Below are 16,471 nucleotides of genomic sequence, written 5' to 3'. Positions count from 1 at the left end.
CAAATGGTAAGATTTTGATGGATGGAATGGCATTACACTACATGAAAGGTGACCATGTGATAAGTGGACAAGTTGCCCATAGACAAATTGGTAATTTACCCCTGTGGCAACCAATAATTAGTCTGCGATCTACAAAATAAGATCAAATTCTGCTAGTTAATTGTATCATTTATGCGTAAAATCAAAATTTTGCCCTAATTAACTAAATAATGCCCCCAACATGCAAATTTTTGGTTCACAGACTCATTGAAGGAATCTGATCAAATTTTAATTTAAAAAAATTTCAACATCACATTCATTTATTTTCTTACATGGTTACATGTATGCATTTTATTGTTTTCTAAATTTCTTATGAATTTCATTGTTTTTCAACTTTGTGTTTTTATTGTTTTTTCAATGGAAATTGTCGGGGACTTCATTTTATATTATGATATTCATGATATAGTATAAATTTTGGCAAACACACTACTTGCATTGGATTTGCACATGAATTCAGGTTTTTGAAAAATTATGGGTCTGCATAATATTCTTACGAAATGTTATGCAATTTTGGAACCGCGTGTCGCAATTTTGGTCTCAAAAGTTGCGCAAAACTTGAAAGTAAAAAGTCAGCGAGCAACGCAGTCAAAAATAATTTATCGCAAAAATGTCAAGGCCCCCCCTGTCTTATTAGGGTTAAGATTAGACTAAAAAATCTCTGTCTGCGTCTTTGGTAGAGGCAGCCACAGTACATAGTGAATCTAGTCTTACTAATTCAGACTCTGCATTATGCACATTGAAAATTGCGGAAACCAAAGGTCTGTGCCTGTAGACTAAACCCATGGTGGGTAGAAGCATAAACACAAAATTAAGAAGTGACATAAAAAATTATGTCATGTTTATTTCTTGAAATCAATAGATTTTAGTGAATGTGGAGCTAATCTCATTTGAAAACATGGTAAAAAAAAAAATCCATGTAGCTGTGCACAGTCAGACTCCATAAATTATTAGAAACATCTTGTTTGAAAAATATAGCACCATCAGACAAAATGGAATACAGACCATCATATGGTATGCTTTTTGGGAATATGTACTTTGGCATGCCTCATGAGATGATTTTTCTGGGTGAACTTGTTCCCGCAATCGCCACAGGTATACGGCTTCTCCCCTGTGTGCGTTCTTACATGTCTAACCAGATTGTGCTGCTCTTTGAAGTCTTTACTGCACACTTCGCAAGAATAAGGCTTCTCTCCCGTGTGTATGCGGACATGATTCATCATGACGTGGCGCTGGGTGAACTTCCGCTGGCAGTACTTGCAGGAGAACGGCTTCTCCCCGGTATGGCTGCGAAGGTGACGCACCATGGTGGATTGCTGGCCGAACCCGCGGCCGCAGATCTCGCACGAGTACGGTTTCTCCCCCGTGTGAGTCCGGACGTGGGTGATCAGATTTTGCTTGACACGGAATTTCAGATCGCAGTACTGGCACGGGAACGGACGCTCGTCGCTGTGGATTTTCTTGTGGGCAGTTAGTCCCTGGGAATGTCGGAATGCTCGTCCGCACACCTTGCACTTAAATCGTTTGATTGGGTCATCCCCAGCATTTGCCTCTGTACAATCACTTTGAGTAATTCTTCTCTCCTCTTGACAGACAATGTCTCCATTGTCCTCAGAATGATCTGATTCTTCTATTACCCGATAATACCCCATCAGAGAGTGCTTAATTTCATTTTTGTCATGATCCAACAAGCCATCTCTTGAACAGTCTTCAAAGATTCCTACCGGATTATCTCTAACCGTCCTTTCTGAGCCTCCTACGGTGTCTGGAGCAGCATCATCTGATGGCATCCCCAACTGAGATCCTCCCTGTATCATCCCATAGTACCCAATCATTGGATGGGAATCCATGCAGTCTTGATGATCTGATCTTTCACTCCAAGGCTCCTTTCCTTCTGTCTCCTGTAAGGTATCTTTCACCTCATAGCATTTCATCATGGGTAGCTCCTGCCTCTGGATCATCCCTGTGATGCTCAAGAACCGTTCCCGTGAGCCCTCCGGACACTGTCCTCCATCTGTGTGTAGGTGGGTGGATAGCAATGTAAAGAGGATTTATTAAATCTCATTCCTACTCTCGCATGGAATTCAGTGTTTCATTCATTGCATTTTCTTTCTTTCAGATTTACTCTATGGGTAATAACGATTTATTTCCAATTCGTCTACACCAAATCATCCAACTCGTCCTATACCAAATCATCCAACTCGTCCACTACCATTTGGTCTACCAACAGTTCGTCCATTCACGACATGGTCTACTTTCATTCAGTCTAACGCCATTCCATCTAATAACCAGTTGGTCCAATAGCCATTTGGTCTCATAAACTAAAGTGTTAGTTGTGCAAATGAACGAAAAGAAAATGGGTATTAGACCAAGTGGTTATTAGACGATATGGTAATAGACGAACTGGCGATTAGACGAAGTAATGATTGGACCAAATGGTTGTTAGACGAATTGTTGATGGACGGACTGGCATTAGACTAAATGAAGGTAGACCATGTGGTGAGTGGACGAGTTGGCAGTGGACGAATTGGCAATTTACCGGTAATAACTATTGATCACGACAGATTCTGCTTCTGAATGTATTACACTTATTAATAATTACTAGGATTGCTTTAATACCAAATTCATTGTTTATGAAGCTATATCCTTTCCTAGTTTCTGCCATTTTCATGGAAAACGCACAAAAAATGTGTGTACTATTAGAAATCAGGATGAAGAACAAAAAATAGGAGTTAAAAAGTTTTCATAAAATCATGATTTTAAAGGGGTACTCCAGGCTGAAAATAATGACTTGAATAGTACAGGGAAAGTCAGACAAACACAACACTGAAAATTTCATCAAAATCAGACAAGGAATAACAAAGTTATGGCATTTTAAAGATTTGTGTTATTTCGGTGAAACAGTTCTGTGGACGTCTTCATTAATATTCAATGAGCACACTGATGATGTCATATCCCCACTTGTTCTTTTGTATTTCATTAATGAAATTAAGTTTATCCAAATTTTGTCCTCCAAGAACTAAAAATGGACTGACAACTGATTTATCGCATTAGATTTTCATTGCTACAACTTATTTTATCATAGAGCAGAGATATCTTTAACACAACATATGATTTCATGTAATAACATATTAAAAAGGCAAACGAGGATGTGACATCAGCCCATCTAATGAATATTCATGACGGCAGGCATGCATGTACCGTATGGGCACTAGTATTCAACCTGGCATAATTCAAAGATTTTGACATATTCCCGAAAATATATTTAGAAATAGGGAATTTATCTTAATTTCATACCTTTAATATTTCCAGGGTAATCTGTTGTCGGTACTTTCTTTATCAATCTGTCGACTGTATGCGCGAAGGATCGAATTATGCGGCAATGGCTGTTTGCACTGAATGGCACTAGTATTCAACCTAAAGAGGATAGATAGCAAATCACAAAAGGGTTTAGATTGCTAAATCAGATCTAGATCTATGCAAGTTTCTTGCTTTGATTAATTCCCTGTTTGGTCTCATCTCAAATGGTCTAGTCCATAGTCGGATGGGACAAGGGCAGATTGAGAGACAGGGCCATCTTTCATCGTTAGGTTGAATACTAGTGCCGATGGATTGAATACTAGTGCCAAAAACCATCGCCATATAATTCGATCACCCGCGCACACAGTCGACTGGTTAAAGAAAAAAATAATGGAAAAAGAATAACCAGCATTTGCTCTTGGAAATAAGACAGGTCTGAAATTCAGGTAAATTCTATATTTCTATATATATTCGAGGAAACTCTCTAAAACGGGTTGAATACTAGTGCCCGTATGGTATAACTGAAAAAAAAAATATTGCTAAAATATAAAATTCAATAAATTTGTCCACTGTTATCAGATTGTGATGAAATTTTATCATTTTACTCTATCTATCTAGATATAATCATTTCCAGCCCGGAGTACCCCTTTAATACTGATAGTGTCATTATACTATTATCATACAAGTGGAATGCCTCTGGCCGTCTCACCTGCATCACGCGGTTCAATATAGCAGCAGTGCTGACTTTGAATACTACTCTAACTCGCACAAGATGTTCAGTGATATATGGTTACTCTTATGTCCACTTTTTATGAACTAGACCAATAAACTTACAGAGATATGATGGTTATTCAACAAAAAACCCCAACATGGCCAAAGTTCATTGACCTTACATGACCTTTGACCTTGATCATGTGACCTGAAACTTGAACAGGATGTTCAGTGATACTTGATTACTCTTATGTACAAGTTTCATGAATCAGATCCATAAACTTTCAAAGTTATGATGGTAATTCAACAGATACCCCCGATTCGGCCAAAGTTCATTGACCCTAAATGACCTTTGACCTTAATCATGAGACCTGAAACTTGCACAAAATGTTCAGTGATGCTTGATTACTATTATGTCCAAGTTTCATGAATCAGATCCATAAACTTTCAAAGTTATGATGGGAATTCAACAGATATCCCCAGTTCGGCCAAAGTTCATTGACCCTAAATGACCTTTGACCTTGGTCATGTGACGTGAAACTCATGCAGGATGTTCAGTGATACTTGATTAACCTTATGTCCAAGTTTCATGAACTAGGTCCATATATTTTCTAAGTTATGATGACATTTCAAAAACTTAACCTCAGGTTAAGATTTCGATGTTGATTCCTCCAACATGGTCTAAGTTCATTGACCCTAAATGACCTTTGACCTTGGTCATGTGACATGAAACTCTAATAGGATGTTCAGTAATACTTGATTAACCTTATGGCCAAGTTTCATGAACTAGGTCCATATACTTTCTAAGTTATGACGTCATTTCAAAAACTTAACCTCAGGTTAAGTTTTGATGTTGACGCCGCCGCTGCCGCCGCCGTCGGAAAAGCGGCGCCTATAGTCTCACTTTGCTTCGCAGGTGAGACAAAAATTATTATTATGATCATTATACCTCCTGCAATGCTGCTCTTTGCCTCTTCACTAATCTTTGCAGTGTAGGATATATGCTGACTATCTTGATCACCGAAGTCAGCTTGACCATCTCGCTTGCCTTGGGCAGTGGTCAAATCCAAAGCTTCATCTTGAAAAGACAACTTGAAAGGGCCTCTCAAGTCCGGATTGCCATTGCCAGTAGCATCGGAAAAGGTGCTGCCACTGTAAGCAATGACACTTGTCATTGGGTATTGAGTGGGTTGTGTAGGATTGTTCCTGTCCTGAGTCCTGAGAGGGCATTGATCTTTAATTCCTTTGGGGTTAGCTAAATGTGAGGCAGACTGATGTCCATTCACATTGCACAACAGTAATGAGGATGACGATTTTCCATGTGGCAGTACGACTTTGGTACAACTTGATGTCAGTGAGGAACACCCTTGTCCGATGTGACTTTTCGCTGCTTCCTTCTTCCTTCTCTTGAAGCTGGATGTGTTGCAGATTCCGTATACGAAGCGGGGCAGAGTTGACTTGTTGTGCAGATCAGCACAATCAGAAGCATGGTCCTGCAGCTCATTTGCTTCCGCCAATTCTTCACTGCTTCCCACTTCCAAAGGTAGTATTAGTGGTGATACAAGGCCGTGTTCCTGAGTCACGACTACCTTTGGATGTCCGAAGCGATTGGCAACATCTTTATTTTCATCTATATGTGCCCTTGAGGTCCTTTGGACATCATTCTCCTCAACTCGCATGCCACTTTCAGGCTCATCCTGGTGACCTGTTCCACTCCTCAGAGAATGGACATTGCCGACAACATCTGTCCGTTTGGCATCATCTTTTCCTTTCCAACGATGGTCACCACATGTTTCTATTTCCTCTGGTTCTTTCTTTACTTGTAAATGTATATCAAACTGACTTGGTGGAAGAGGTAAAGCCATGCCTTTTAGCTCTCTGGCTGTCTAGCTGGGTCCACATAGAATGTATGCTTCAGAAAATAATTCATGTCTTGATAAAACCAGACCGGAAGCTCTGCGTATACATCTTACTTCCCAACTGGCACTCTTGCAGAACAAGATGATCCCGACAACGTCCAATCTTAGGTTTGATTTCACGGTGAACTTTTGAATCTGTGGAAAAATAAAAGTATTACCACAAAGTTTATAAGCTCTATGAATAAACTAGTTTAACTAGATCTAGTTATATTATTAAAAATCCCTTTAATATGTAAGTGAACAATTCAATCCTCAGAGTAGCAAAAATCCTACCTCAGTTATCATAAAATACAGTAATGCCTAGGTTAGTAGGTATAACACAGTTAGAATTTCAAATTCAATGGAGAGGACGTACATGTAAGCCATTATTTATGCCGTAGCCTTTGCTGTCAAATGCTATTCCACTGACATTTGGATATATTACCAGTCCAGGCGTGACCAATTGTTAGTATCTCTACCTTTTACCTTACCCGAGATGCTGTGCATCCCTGAATCAGATATTTGGCCTAGAATCGACTAGGCATCTGCCTATAAATGGCCGATGAGTCATGATTGGACCCACTCCACTCAAGGGTTCATTTCTATTCTGCCTGTGGGGAATCTCCAGGTAGGACTATGGTATGCCAATGCTGTACACAGCACACACTTTAAACAATCATTAATATATCACTTTTGTGACCAAAAATACTAGTTTCCATACAGTTGCAATTTATTTTTCATTAGTAACTTGGGAGTAATTTTTTTATTCACCAGAGTGCTCGAAAACTCGAATTTTGGGCATATTTTTGTGTACGCCCTCTATTTGTGGAAAATGATATGGCAAGACAATTGTAGTTTTTCAATCTCTATTTTTAATTAAGAAAATATAATTTAAAGAATCAAATATACCCTGTACCAAGTTATAATGATGAATAGCTGTAATGGAACCTGACACTGTCAGGTTCCATGCTGACAGCACTCATTCAATGAACAAGGTTATGATATAACCTTGTTCTCAGTTGCATCTCTATGTGTGGCAAAATAAGGTTGACAATGTTTGGATTATTTTATCTTTTTCTTTTAAACAAATGACTGATTTTTTTACACTGTCAGTTTCCAATACAGCTATTCATCATATAACTTGGCTCTTATGTAAATTTGATTCTTTACATTATCTTTTCTAAATTAGAAATAGAGATTGAAAATGAAAATTTTCTTGCCATATTACTAATATTAGTTATTACTGTCCACCAAAAATTCAAGTTTTTGAGCGCTCTGGTGAATACAAAAATTATTCCCAAGTTACTAGTGAAAAATAAATTGCAACTGTATGGAAATTAGTAATTTCGGTCACAAAAGTGTTATTTTGATGAGTTTTTAAAGTGTGTGCTATGTACAGCATTGGCATACCATAGTCCTACTCCTACCTTTACTAGTACTAGTAGTCTAGCCTCTACTCTAGATTCCCCACAGGCACGATGGTTGCAGTGAACAAGTGGCTGACAGTGTCAAAAAATCAAGCATTTGTCCCAAAGAAAAAAAGCCAAACATTGCCAACCTTATTTCACCACACAGGGAGGAGTAACAGAGAACAATAACCTTGTTCAGAGAATGCACTCATTCAATGAACAAGGCACTTGTTCACTGTTACCACCCTGCCTGTGGGGAATCTACAGGTAGGACTATGGTATGCCAATGTTGTCCAGAGCACACACTTTAAAAAGTCATTAAAATATCACTTTTGTGACCAAAATTACTAATTTCCATACAGTTGCAATTTATTTTTCATTAGTAAGTTGGGAATAATTTTTTTATTCACCAGAGCGCTCAAAAACTTGAATTTTGGGCATATTTTTGTGTACGCCCTCTATTGGTGGAAAGTAATATGGCAAGAAAAAATTCATTTTTTGATCTCTATTTTTAATTAAGAAAAAAATGATTTAAAGAATCAAATTTAAATAAGAGCCAAGTTGTATGAATAATAGGTGTAATGGAAACTGTCAGTGTAAAAAAAATCAAGCATTTGCCCCAAAGAAAAAGAGAAAATTAGCCAAACATTGCCACTCTTATTTTGCCACACATGGAGATATAACTGAGAACAAGGTTATATCATAACCTTGTTCATTGAATGAGTGGAACAAGGTTATGATATAACCTTGTTCTCAGTTCCATCCCCATGTGTGGCAAAATAATGGTGGCAATGTTTGGCTTAATTTCTCTTTTTATATGAAACAAATGCTTGATTTTCTTACACTGTCAGTTTTCATTATACTAGCTATTCATCATAGGCCCCTATATCTTGGCACCTATGTAATGATTATGTAAATTTAATTCTTTATTTTTTTCTTAATCAAAAATAGAGATTGAAAAATGGAAATTTTCTTGCCATATTACTTTCCACCTATAGAGGGCGTACACAAAAATATGCCCAAAATTAAAGTTTTTGAGCGCTCTGGGGCCGATTGCACGAAAGGGTCTTTGCAAGGACCGTCTTTCGTGTCGCCCATCTTTTATGATGCGCCATGTGAAACGTATTTTAAATAAATCATCTGCAAACATATTTCATTCGTCCATTAAAATAAACAAAATATTTGTTTATAAAATGATTATCATGAAATTGTATAAAATTTGATTTAAAAGGAAGATAACGAATCTTATAAATTTCAGAAACACCCCGCTTATAGCGTATCATAAAAGATGGGCGACACGAAAGACGGTCCTCGGAAAGACCCTTTCGTGCAATCGGCCCCTGGTGAATAAAAAAATTATTCCCAAGACAAAATGAAAAATAAATTGCAACTGTATGGAAATTAGTAATTTTAGTCACAAAGGTGATATTTTAATGATTTTCAAAGTGTGTGCTATGTACAGCATTGGCACACCATAGTCCTACCCCTAGATTCCCCACAGGCAGGATGGTTGCAGTGAACAAATGAGACTGAGAGTGACTAGTATGAGTGGACTGGACCAACTAAGTTACTTGTAGTAACCAACACCGAAACCCACAGGTGGGACCATGTCTTAATTTATTTTCAAGTTTACTTACTCAAGATTTCCAAGTCATTAATAAGACTTAGAAAGGTTGCCTTTGATAATCTCGATACGATGGATATTCATTCACCCTCAGACCCAAGCCTAACGGTTACATGGATAAACAAAATCGGGGCTAAAGCTTCAATTCCGAATGAATGAATGAAGAGATTCGTGAAATCCTTGGCCAATTCAGCTGGCCAACAGATGGCGCCCGGCTTGGCGCCCGGAAGCTGAGGTAGGTACTTATAATATGATCCGAATTCCGAAGTTGATTGCACAGGGGGTCTAACTAAATTGTCTATCTAATCAATTATGCAGTATTATACAACTTGTCACATAAGAAATTATTTCTTGACTGTTAATGTTTTTTTTTTAATTTTCACTAATCAAAAAGGCGATATAACCGCGAAGTGCTAACTAGATTCATTTGGCGTAGGCCTACTAATAAACGGGAGATCACATTTCTGCAATCATTATAACTTGTCAAATGAATAAGTCTAATAAAAAAAAATGCAAGCCCGAAGCTCAAGGTTATTTTCTTTTTTTTTCTTTTTATTATTTAATTTATTATTCTTTTTTTAGGGGGATGTTGTTTTATTTGACTTAATGTTTTCTTCTGCATACTTTTCATAACATAACATACAATAACCATTGTTTACTGTTTTGGCATGAATCATAGATAAAATTGACTTCAAACACCTCAATTTGTTTCAGTTTGGATTCAATTGGTCTCAATTGGGCTGATTTGCTTCAATAGATCCATGCAGCCCTGGTCATAATGTGTTGTATTAAAATGGAGAAAAATGAATAAAACAGAATGGTGAAAGTTTGAAAAAATCGGACAAGCAATAAAAAGTAATGGCTGTCTGAAAATTGAGATCTCTAAGACTTCGTAGATTGGCATCTGGGTAAGTAAATTGTGCCAAGAGGCAAGGACAACTTTGCCATAGGCCATGCATGTACTTTATTATCAGTGATTTGTGTTTTTCCCCAAATACCAATTCCCCTGGCATGCCTGGGGCTGTAATCTAAAGTTAGCCTCGGTAGTATATTGTTGTATGTCCTCATGAAAGAAAAATATAATGTGAAGTAAAACATTTGAAAAAATGTAATTTTAGTCATTTTATATATTGGAGTAGGCACCTACATGGAAGAGTGCCTTACATCACGCTATTTTGTTGCCAATTTGAAATCTCCATAGGTATAGTGATTACCAATATTCTCAACATTTAAAAATTCATAACTTTCTTACTGTCCGATATTGTTAAAACTTTCACCTATCAACTTGTCTGATTTTCCTTTTTCCTCTAAAAGCCAAAAGCAAGTTTTTATTTGGGTTGGATTCCCCTTTAAATGGGTGACCCAAATTGAAGACCAATTGATGTGTAAAAATTCTATTCGAAACCTATTGAATTTTCAATTGGTTTCAACTTGGATTCAATTGGTATCAATGAGTTTCAATAAGTCCAATGATAGGTCCAAATTAAATACCAGTTCTGGTCCCATTGCTGGCCCAATTGGTTCCATTAGAATTCAATGGGGGTCAATTGGTTTTAATGTGTCTTCATTGGGTATTCACTTATTGGTCCCCAATTAAATTATAACGGATCGACCAACTTCCTTATTGGCTTTTGACTCGTTTCTATTGGTCCAACTAGGCTAATTGGACCCGGAATCGGTCTTAAAAAATGGGAGAGTCGATTGGTCTGAATTGGGACCAATAACCAATTGGTTTCACTTGGTTTTAAAATGGGACCATTGTGATCAGCTTATTTGCACATCACGCGTGTATACGTCAGGAGTGCTTAATGCCATTTTATTGTCTTTGCATTGTATTTTTAATCATTTACCATTTTCTATTCATACATTATTTTAAGGAAAAAAGGTAAAGAATTAGTAACAAAGAATGAAATAGGCCTACCCATAAATGCTTAATAGTTCAATTGTAATAAACTAAAAGTTTATAAGTAAAACACTAGGCCTAACCATAAAAAACAGCTGCTCTTAGCCCGATGGAATAAACGGTTAGCATACAATACACACTAAGAAATAAAAGTTCAAAATTGAACCCCGAAAGGTTGATGCAAAATCAGCACGCTATGGGTTCAAAGATTGAACCCCTGTATAGTTGGGGTTCATTTTTGCACCCTGCGGGTTGAAAACTGCACCCCTATATTTTAAATTGAACCCCTAGGGATGCCATTTTGAACCGGCAGGGTGCAAAAATGAACCACAACCTTGATTGGGGTTCAAATTTTGAACCCACTGTCAATTTTGCATCAACCTTTCGGGGTTCATTTTTGAACGTTTGTGTAATTGCCCTTTGCATTAATATTTATGCAGACAGACATAATGTTTCTGTAATAGCATTAGCAGATATTGGTGGAATTTTGGGCGTGGCAAACACAGAGATAATATTGTCCCACTGACTTTGCATGTGCCAATGAGAACTTGCAAGTGAAACCAGTAATTGACTGCGATTGTTTTCAATTGGTTAACCAGTTGGTTTCCAATTGAGACCAACTGGCTGTTTTAGTTCCAGTGATTCCAATAGGGACCAATAGTTAATCGGTTTCAAAGGGGACCAATTACCAATTGGTTTCAATTGGGATTGAAACCAATTGGTATTCAACTGGCATTCAATTTGGACGTCCAATTGGTATTCAATTGGAATTTCGTCCTGGGTCAAAGGGTACCATGACGCACCAGTAATTTTGGTCGTAAATCGACGTCATATCATGAAGACAAATGGTAATAAAATCACGACACACTTCTGAAAAACAAGTTTTGTTGCTGCTTCAGGTATAGGTCCCATTTAGGAGCATAAACTGATCATTTTATTTTCATTTTATGGAGCTTTTCTTAGTTTCCCAGTATACCTATTACTATTCGGCCATATTACTCATCGGCCATTTATAGGCAGATGCCTAGTTGATTCTAGGCCAAATATCTGATTCAGGGATGCACAGCATCTCGGGTAAGGTAAAAGCTAAAGGTAGAGATACTAACAATTGGTCACGCCTAGCCAGGAGGCTTCTAGAGAGTAAAAATCATTTACCAACGTAAGGTTACTCTCATACGAAGCCATCCGGGGGGGGGGGGCACTTCCATTCACGAGTGGATACCATGCGCGACCACGGGGTCTCGAAAAGCACCCTAAACACGTAATTTCCATATTATGAAAATGCACCCCTTAACAAGTATTGGCGTGTGAAACCCTACCCTTAACAAGTATTGGAAACAAAACGATACTCTTGACAAATATTCCCTGAAATGAACCCCTAAACAAGTACAGGAATGTTTTATTGTTACGGGTCCTTCGGTCGTTGGCGTACGACCCCACCTTCTACACCTCGCGCAAATCGGACTCTAAACACGAAGTGTTGGGGCAAAAAGGACATCCTTTATAAAACATTTTACCTTTGTTTTATCATCCCCGCAAATTCGACCCTAAACACGTAATTTCCTAGCGAAATAGATACCCTTTTTCATTATTTTTGTGTTTTTGACACCCTTATCACGTTACGTACGTAACGTGCCCTATCGTGAAAAGGACATCCTTTTTACGTGTTTTTTTTGGTCGCGCATGGTATTCACTCGTCAATGTAAGTGGCCCCCCGGGGAAGCCATGCAGGTGTTCCTTTCTATACATTTGTGTGTACCACCCAAAAACCCCTGAAACTTTCGCCCCGAGCTTTCTACTTTCTCTTTAAAAGATCTAGCCTTAACTATCGCCTGCCGCAGCCAAGTCCGGGGTTAGGGCCATTCTATGCTACAGACTACCGTCCTATTTGCCGGGAAAAAGCTGTAGGCATAAAACATAATAATTCAGGAAATAAAGAAATTGGATTTGGATTATCTAATTTACTATGGAAATGGTTTAAACTCTGTCATTTAAAACACTCTTTTCATTTTTAAAGCAAGTCATGAGCTTAAGGTGTAGAGAAAAAGTAATATACAAGGAGTCACAGAAAAAAAGAAAACTGGTATTCAATGTAATTATTTCCTATCATGATCATAAATGTGCATCATGAAATGTGCATGAATGGAAAGATATACTTCTCTTCTTTCATTTGTGACCCATCTCAATGTTCATGATAATTAATGGAAAGTGGTGCTTCCAAATTTTGATTTGCACGAGGAAATTACGATAGGCTTTTACTGCTATCTATTCAGATAACAAATTTCATAACTGGTATATCCATATCATCTTCTTCCCCTTGAGACCTTGTGTGCAATCAATATACAACCCCCCCCAAAAAAAAAAGGTGAAACAAGCAGTGAAATTTGTTTACGATTGAGCTTTTTTGCTCTCTAACAAAATAATTATGAATGTATTTTCTTCATGAATATAATCATTCGTATAACAGTGTTCCTTCTCACAGGCATTACCCCCTCATGTCACAAGTAGAACTGGATAGCCTCTTCATCATAGGTCAGCTAACATCATTACCTGAAGACCGCTTTGAGAAGAGAGCCCTTGTACATGCTTCTATCCGTGGTGTACCCCTTGTGAAATCCTGGAACCTCCTTCTTTCCAAGTACAAATTACCGACCCTTCCCTGCCTAATCGAACAGCCGTTCCCATATCACAAGTGGAAAGCCATATGTAGGAAATCTATCCAGTCAAAAGTGCTGCAGGACACCACTAATGCTATCCCACCATCTGCTATTTCCAGAAGGATTAACGCCTCATCTCCGTAAGGCACAGATTATCAGAGCTCAGCTCCTCACCCAAACATACCCCACCCAGAAGCGTCTCTCAAAAATTGGCAAGTCCCTAACTGCCTCCTGCCTCCTATGCAAAGATGGTGATGAAGACATCCTTCACTTCATCTCCTCTTGTAGCTGTCTACATGCTCAGCGAGTCGACTTCATGCCAAAGGCCAACAAGATGCTACCTGATTTGGGGATGAGTGCCAGTCTCCACATAGATGACCCCCTAGCATTTGCTCTGCTAATTCTCCTGCCCTCAATTTCCTGCTGAAAATCCATATATTTAGATCTTGTACACTTGAATCCTAGTCCTCTTTGCTGAATCCATCTACCTTCTCTGACTGACAATACATACTAAGTTACAAGTACTATTTGTGCAGGATCTCTGCTGATCTTCGAAGCTAACGGAGGAAGAAGAAGAAGAATTTTAACAATCATCAAAAGACCGTTGGACACGTGCATCAACTGATCAATGAGTGCAAATTTAATTAAATTAAAATGGTCTTCAATGAAATACATACATGTACATATTGATAATTACATATAAAAAACAGGCGTAGCTGTATACATTTATACCTAAAATACAATAAAAAAAATGTCATGAGAAAATACATTTCAAAAGTTTTCGCAAGAGTCCGTGGTATGACTTCGGTGCATAATTTAATGAAAAGAATACGTGGAGCAAAAATTGAGATGTTCTTTGAAATGTGATATCATAACGGAATTCCCTCTCCGTACATTTAAAAAACAGAAGAAAAATAAATGAAATGGAAATGAAGTTTCAAATATTGAAAAAAAGGTCGGCAATGTTATAGCTCTTAGGACCCTTGAAATTTCATGAAAATCCCAAACATTGGAATAACGCATTATATAGATTATATAAATTATATCAAATATATAAATTATATAAATTGAATTGAATATAATTTTCCCGATGTTTCTTTGTCATAGCAGAAACAAAAACAAAACAAAAGCTAAAACAAAATCAGCCAGGGAGATGAGTAAAAATCATATGCAGGCTTTTTCAAAGGTTATCATGATGTATAAAAACAAGTTATTAAAGAAAAACACACGCAAAAAAATATGTTGATTAATCATCCCTTATTGTACTTCTTACAGTATGATCGTAAAAGTCGTTAAAGTGAAACGATGGGTATATTTCATGATTAGATTTAGGATACACCTGTAAATAAAAGATTTCGGATATTGAAAATGTAAGACAGAGAAAGAGAGGGAATGGTTGGAGGGAGAAGAGGTCAATAACGATTCTGTATGTCTAAGAGGTTGCTCACAATTGCAAGTCTACTCAGTTTACTTGAACGTGCATGATACCAGCGAAATTGCTTATGCTTATGCAAGACAGTATAGCTAGGTCAACACATTTGAATGACATTGAATTTGACACTGAGCAGGCGTACACTTTTCCTCCGCAATATCCATCTCGGAAAGGATATATATATAGGGATAGAAGTTTTTTTTTAACGTTAAGTGAAATGCTGTTCATGTGGAGAGGTGGAATTGAAGCAAGAAGTACATTTTGCTGATTTTCCATCATTGCAATATGTCTAGCCTTGTCGGCACAACGGTGGCGTCTGAAATTCTGACTGATGTCGTTACCCTAGTCATGTTAGCAGGAGACGGTGAGGACATCGTCCTGCCGAGTCCTTATTCTCCGGACGTCGTCATTGTATTATCCATGGTCATAGCTGTGATCATTTTCATGACCGTCGTCGGGAATCTCTTCGTCGTCATCGCGTTCTGCACGACAACCAAACTCCGCACTTACAACAACTATTTCATTTTGGGTCTGGCCATCGCCGACCTGTTGGTCGGTGCAGTCGACATGCCTCTGTTTGCCATCGTCATCATCACGGGACGATGGCCGTTCAGTGCCGTCTTCTGCGACATCTTTACCTTCCTCGACCACGCTTTCACACATACGAGCATCGTACTCGTAACCCTCATCAGCCTCGATCGTTGCGTTGCTGTATCGGACCCCTTCCGATATCGTCAACACTGGCGACGACGGTCCCGTGCAGTCCTCATCATCGCCATCGGTTACATTCTCCCGTTCATCGTCTGGTTACCTGCGACGCTTCTCTGGCAGATCATCAGCGGCAATGACCAAAGGCCCTTTCCTGAAGATGTTTGCGAACCCCTGTTCTTCCAGAGTGTCGTTGCAAGCTTTGCCCTGCCCATCGTTTACTTCTTCGTCCCCTTTATCCTAACCACTGCCTTCTGTGCGAAAATTTACGCCGTCATAAGAAAATTCTACAAAGGGCGAAAGAAGATGAGGCTTGCAACCGGGATCTCGCGGTCTCTGTCTTTCGGTGTCGACCGGCAAAGTAATGCTGGAACTAGTAACATAACTGCATCGGTACAGACATCAACTGCGACTGAGAGTGTTGTTGTTTTAAAGAAAGACGTAAAAATGACAAAGGAAATCGGAACTGAGAGCATGAAAGGTTTGCCATAAAAGTATTTAAAGCATTCATTTACGATTTTTATTCTTGTATTGAAATACCATCTTATTGCAAGTTTAAACTGGTATAGATGAGATATCAAAATCAGTAATGAATATTTTGAATACTATTTCTCTAACAATGGGCCTGATTATAAATACAGTTAAATGTGTCAGTTATTAAGCAGAAAAAGTGTCCAATGTCCAGATCATAACTAGAATCTATGTATTTTATTGTAATACAATGGTATATATTACCCGACTGAAGAATAAATCGCGCGATCGGCGACCAATTGATTATTAAGAAATTACATTA

At 38.2% G+C, this 16,471-nt stretch overlaps 2 protein-coding genes across 2 annotated transcripts; one reads left to right on the top strand and one right to left on the bottom strand.

Annotated features, from left to right (window-relative positions):
* Positions 1 to 372: 372 nt before the first annotated feature.
* LOC121406075 (zinc finger protein 662-like) lies at positions 373 to 9,185 on the bottom strand. Its single transcript, XM_041597085.1, has 3 exons — positions 8,992 to 9,185; positions 4,997 to 6,101; positions 373 to 2,050 (listed from the first exon to the last, which is right to left on the bottom strand). The coding sequence occupies exons 2-3, from the start codon at positions 5,910 to 5,912 to the stop codon at positions 1,044 to 1,046; spliced, it is 1,923 nt and encodes a 640-aa protein (XP_041453019.1). The 5' UTR covers positions 5,913 to 6,101; positions 8,992 to 9,185; the 3' UTR covers positions 373 to 1,043.
* Positions 9,186 to 15,255: 6,070 nt separating this feature from the next.
* On the top strand, positions 15,256 to 16,170 carry LOC121406292 (muscarinic acetylcholine receptor M5-like). Its single transcript, XM_041597307.1, has one exon. It carries the CDS (start codon positions 15,256 to 15,258, stop codon positions 16,168 to 16,170), a length of 915 nt encoding a protein of 304 aa, XP_041453241.1.
* Positions 16,171 to 16,471: the final 301 nt, after the last annotated feature.

This window comes from Lytechinus variegatus, chromosome 19 (assembly GCF_018143015.1).
Source record: "Lytechinus variegatus isolate NC3 chromosome 19, Lvar_3.0, whole genome shotgun sequence".
Taxonomy (NCBI): domain Eukaryota; kingdom Metazoa; phylum Echinodermata; class Echinoidea; order Temnopleuroida; family Toxopneustidae; genus Lytechinus; species Lytechinus variegatus.
This window is presented reverse-complemented; position numbering and strand designations above follow the sequence as displayed.

Bases quoted from the DNA above. Each gene is read 5' to 3' on its own strand.
- LOC121406075 (XM_041597085.1), bottom strand. From the start codon at position 5,912: ATGGCTTTACCTCTTCCACCAAGTCAGTTTGATATACATTTACAAGTA. The intron at 2,051-4,996 runs GTATAATGATCA...ACCTACACACAG, and splicing joins AAAGAGCAGCATTGCAGGAG to ATGGAGGACAGTGTCCGGAG.
- LOC121406292 (XM_041597307.1), top strand. From the start codon at position 15,256: ATGTCTAGCCTTGTCGGCACAACGGTGGCGTCTGAAATTCTGACTGAT.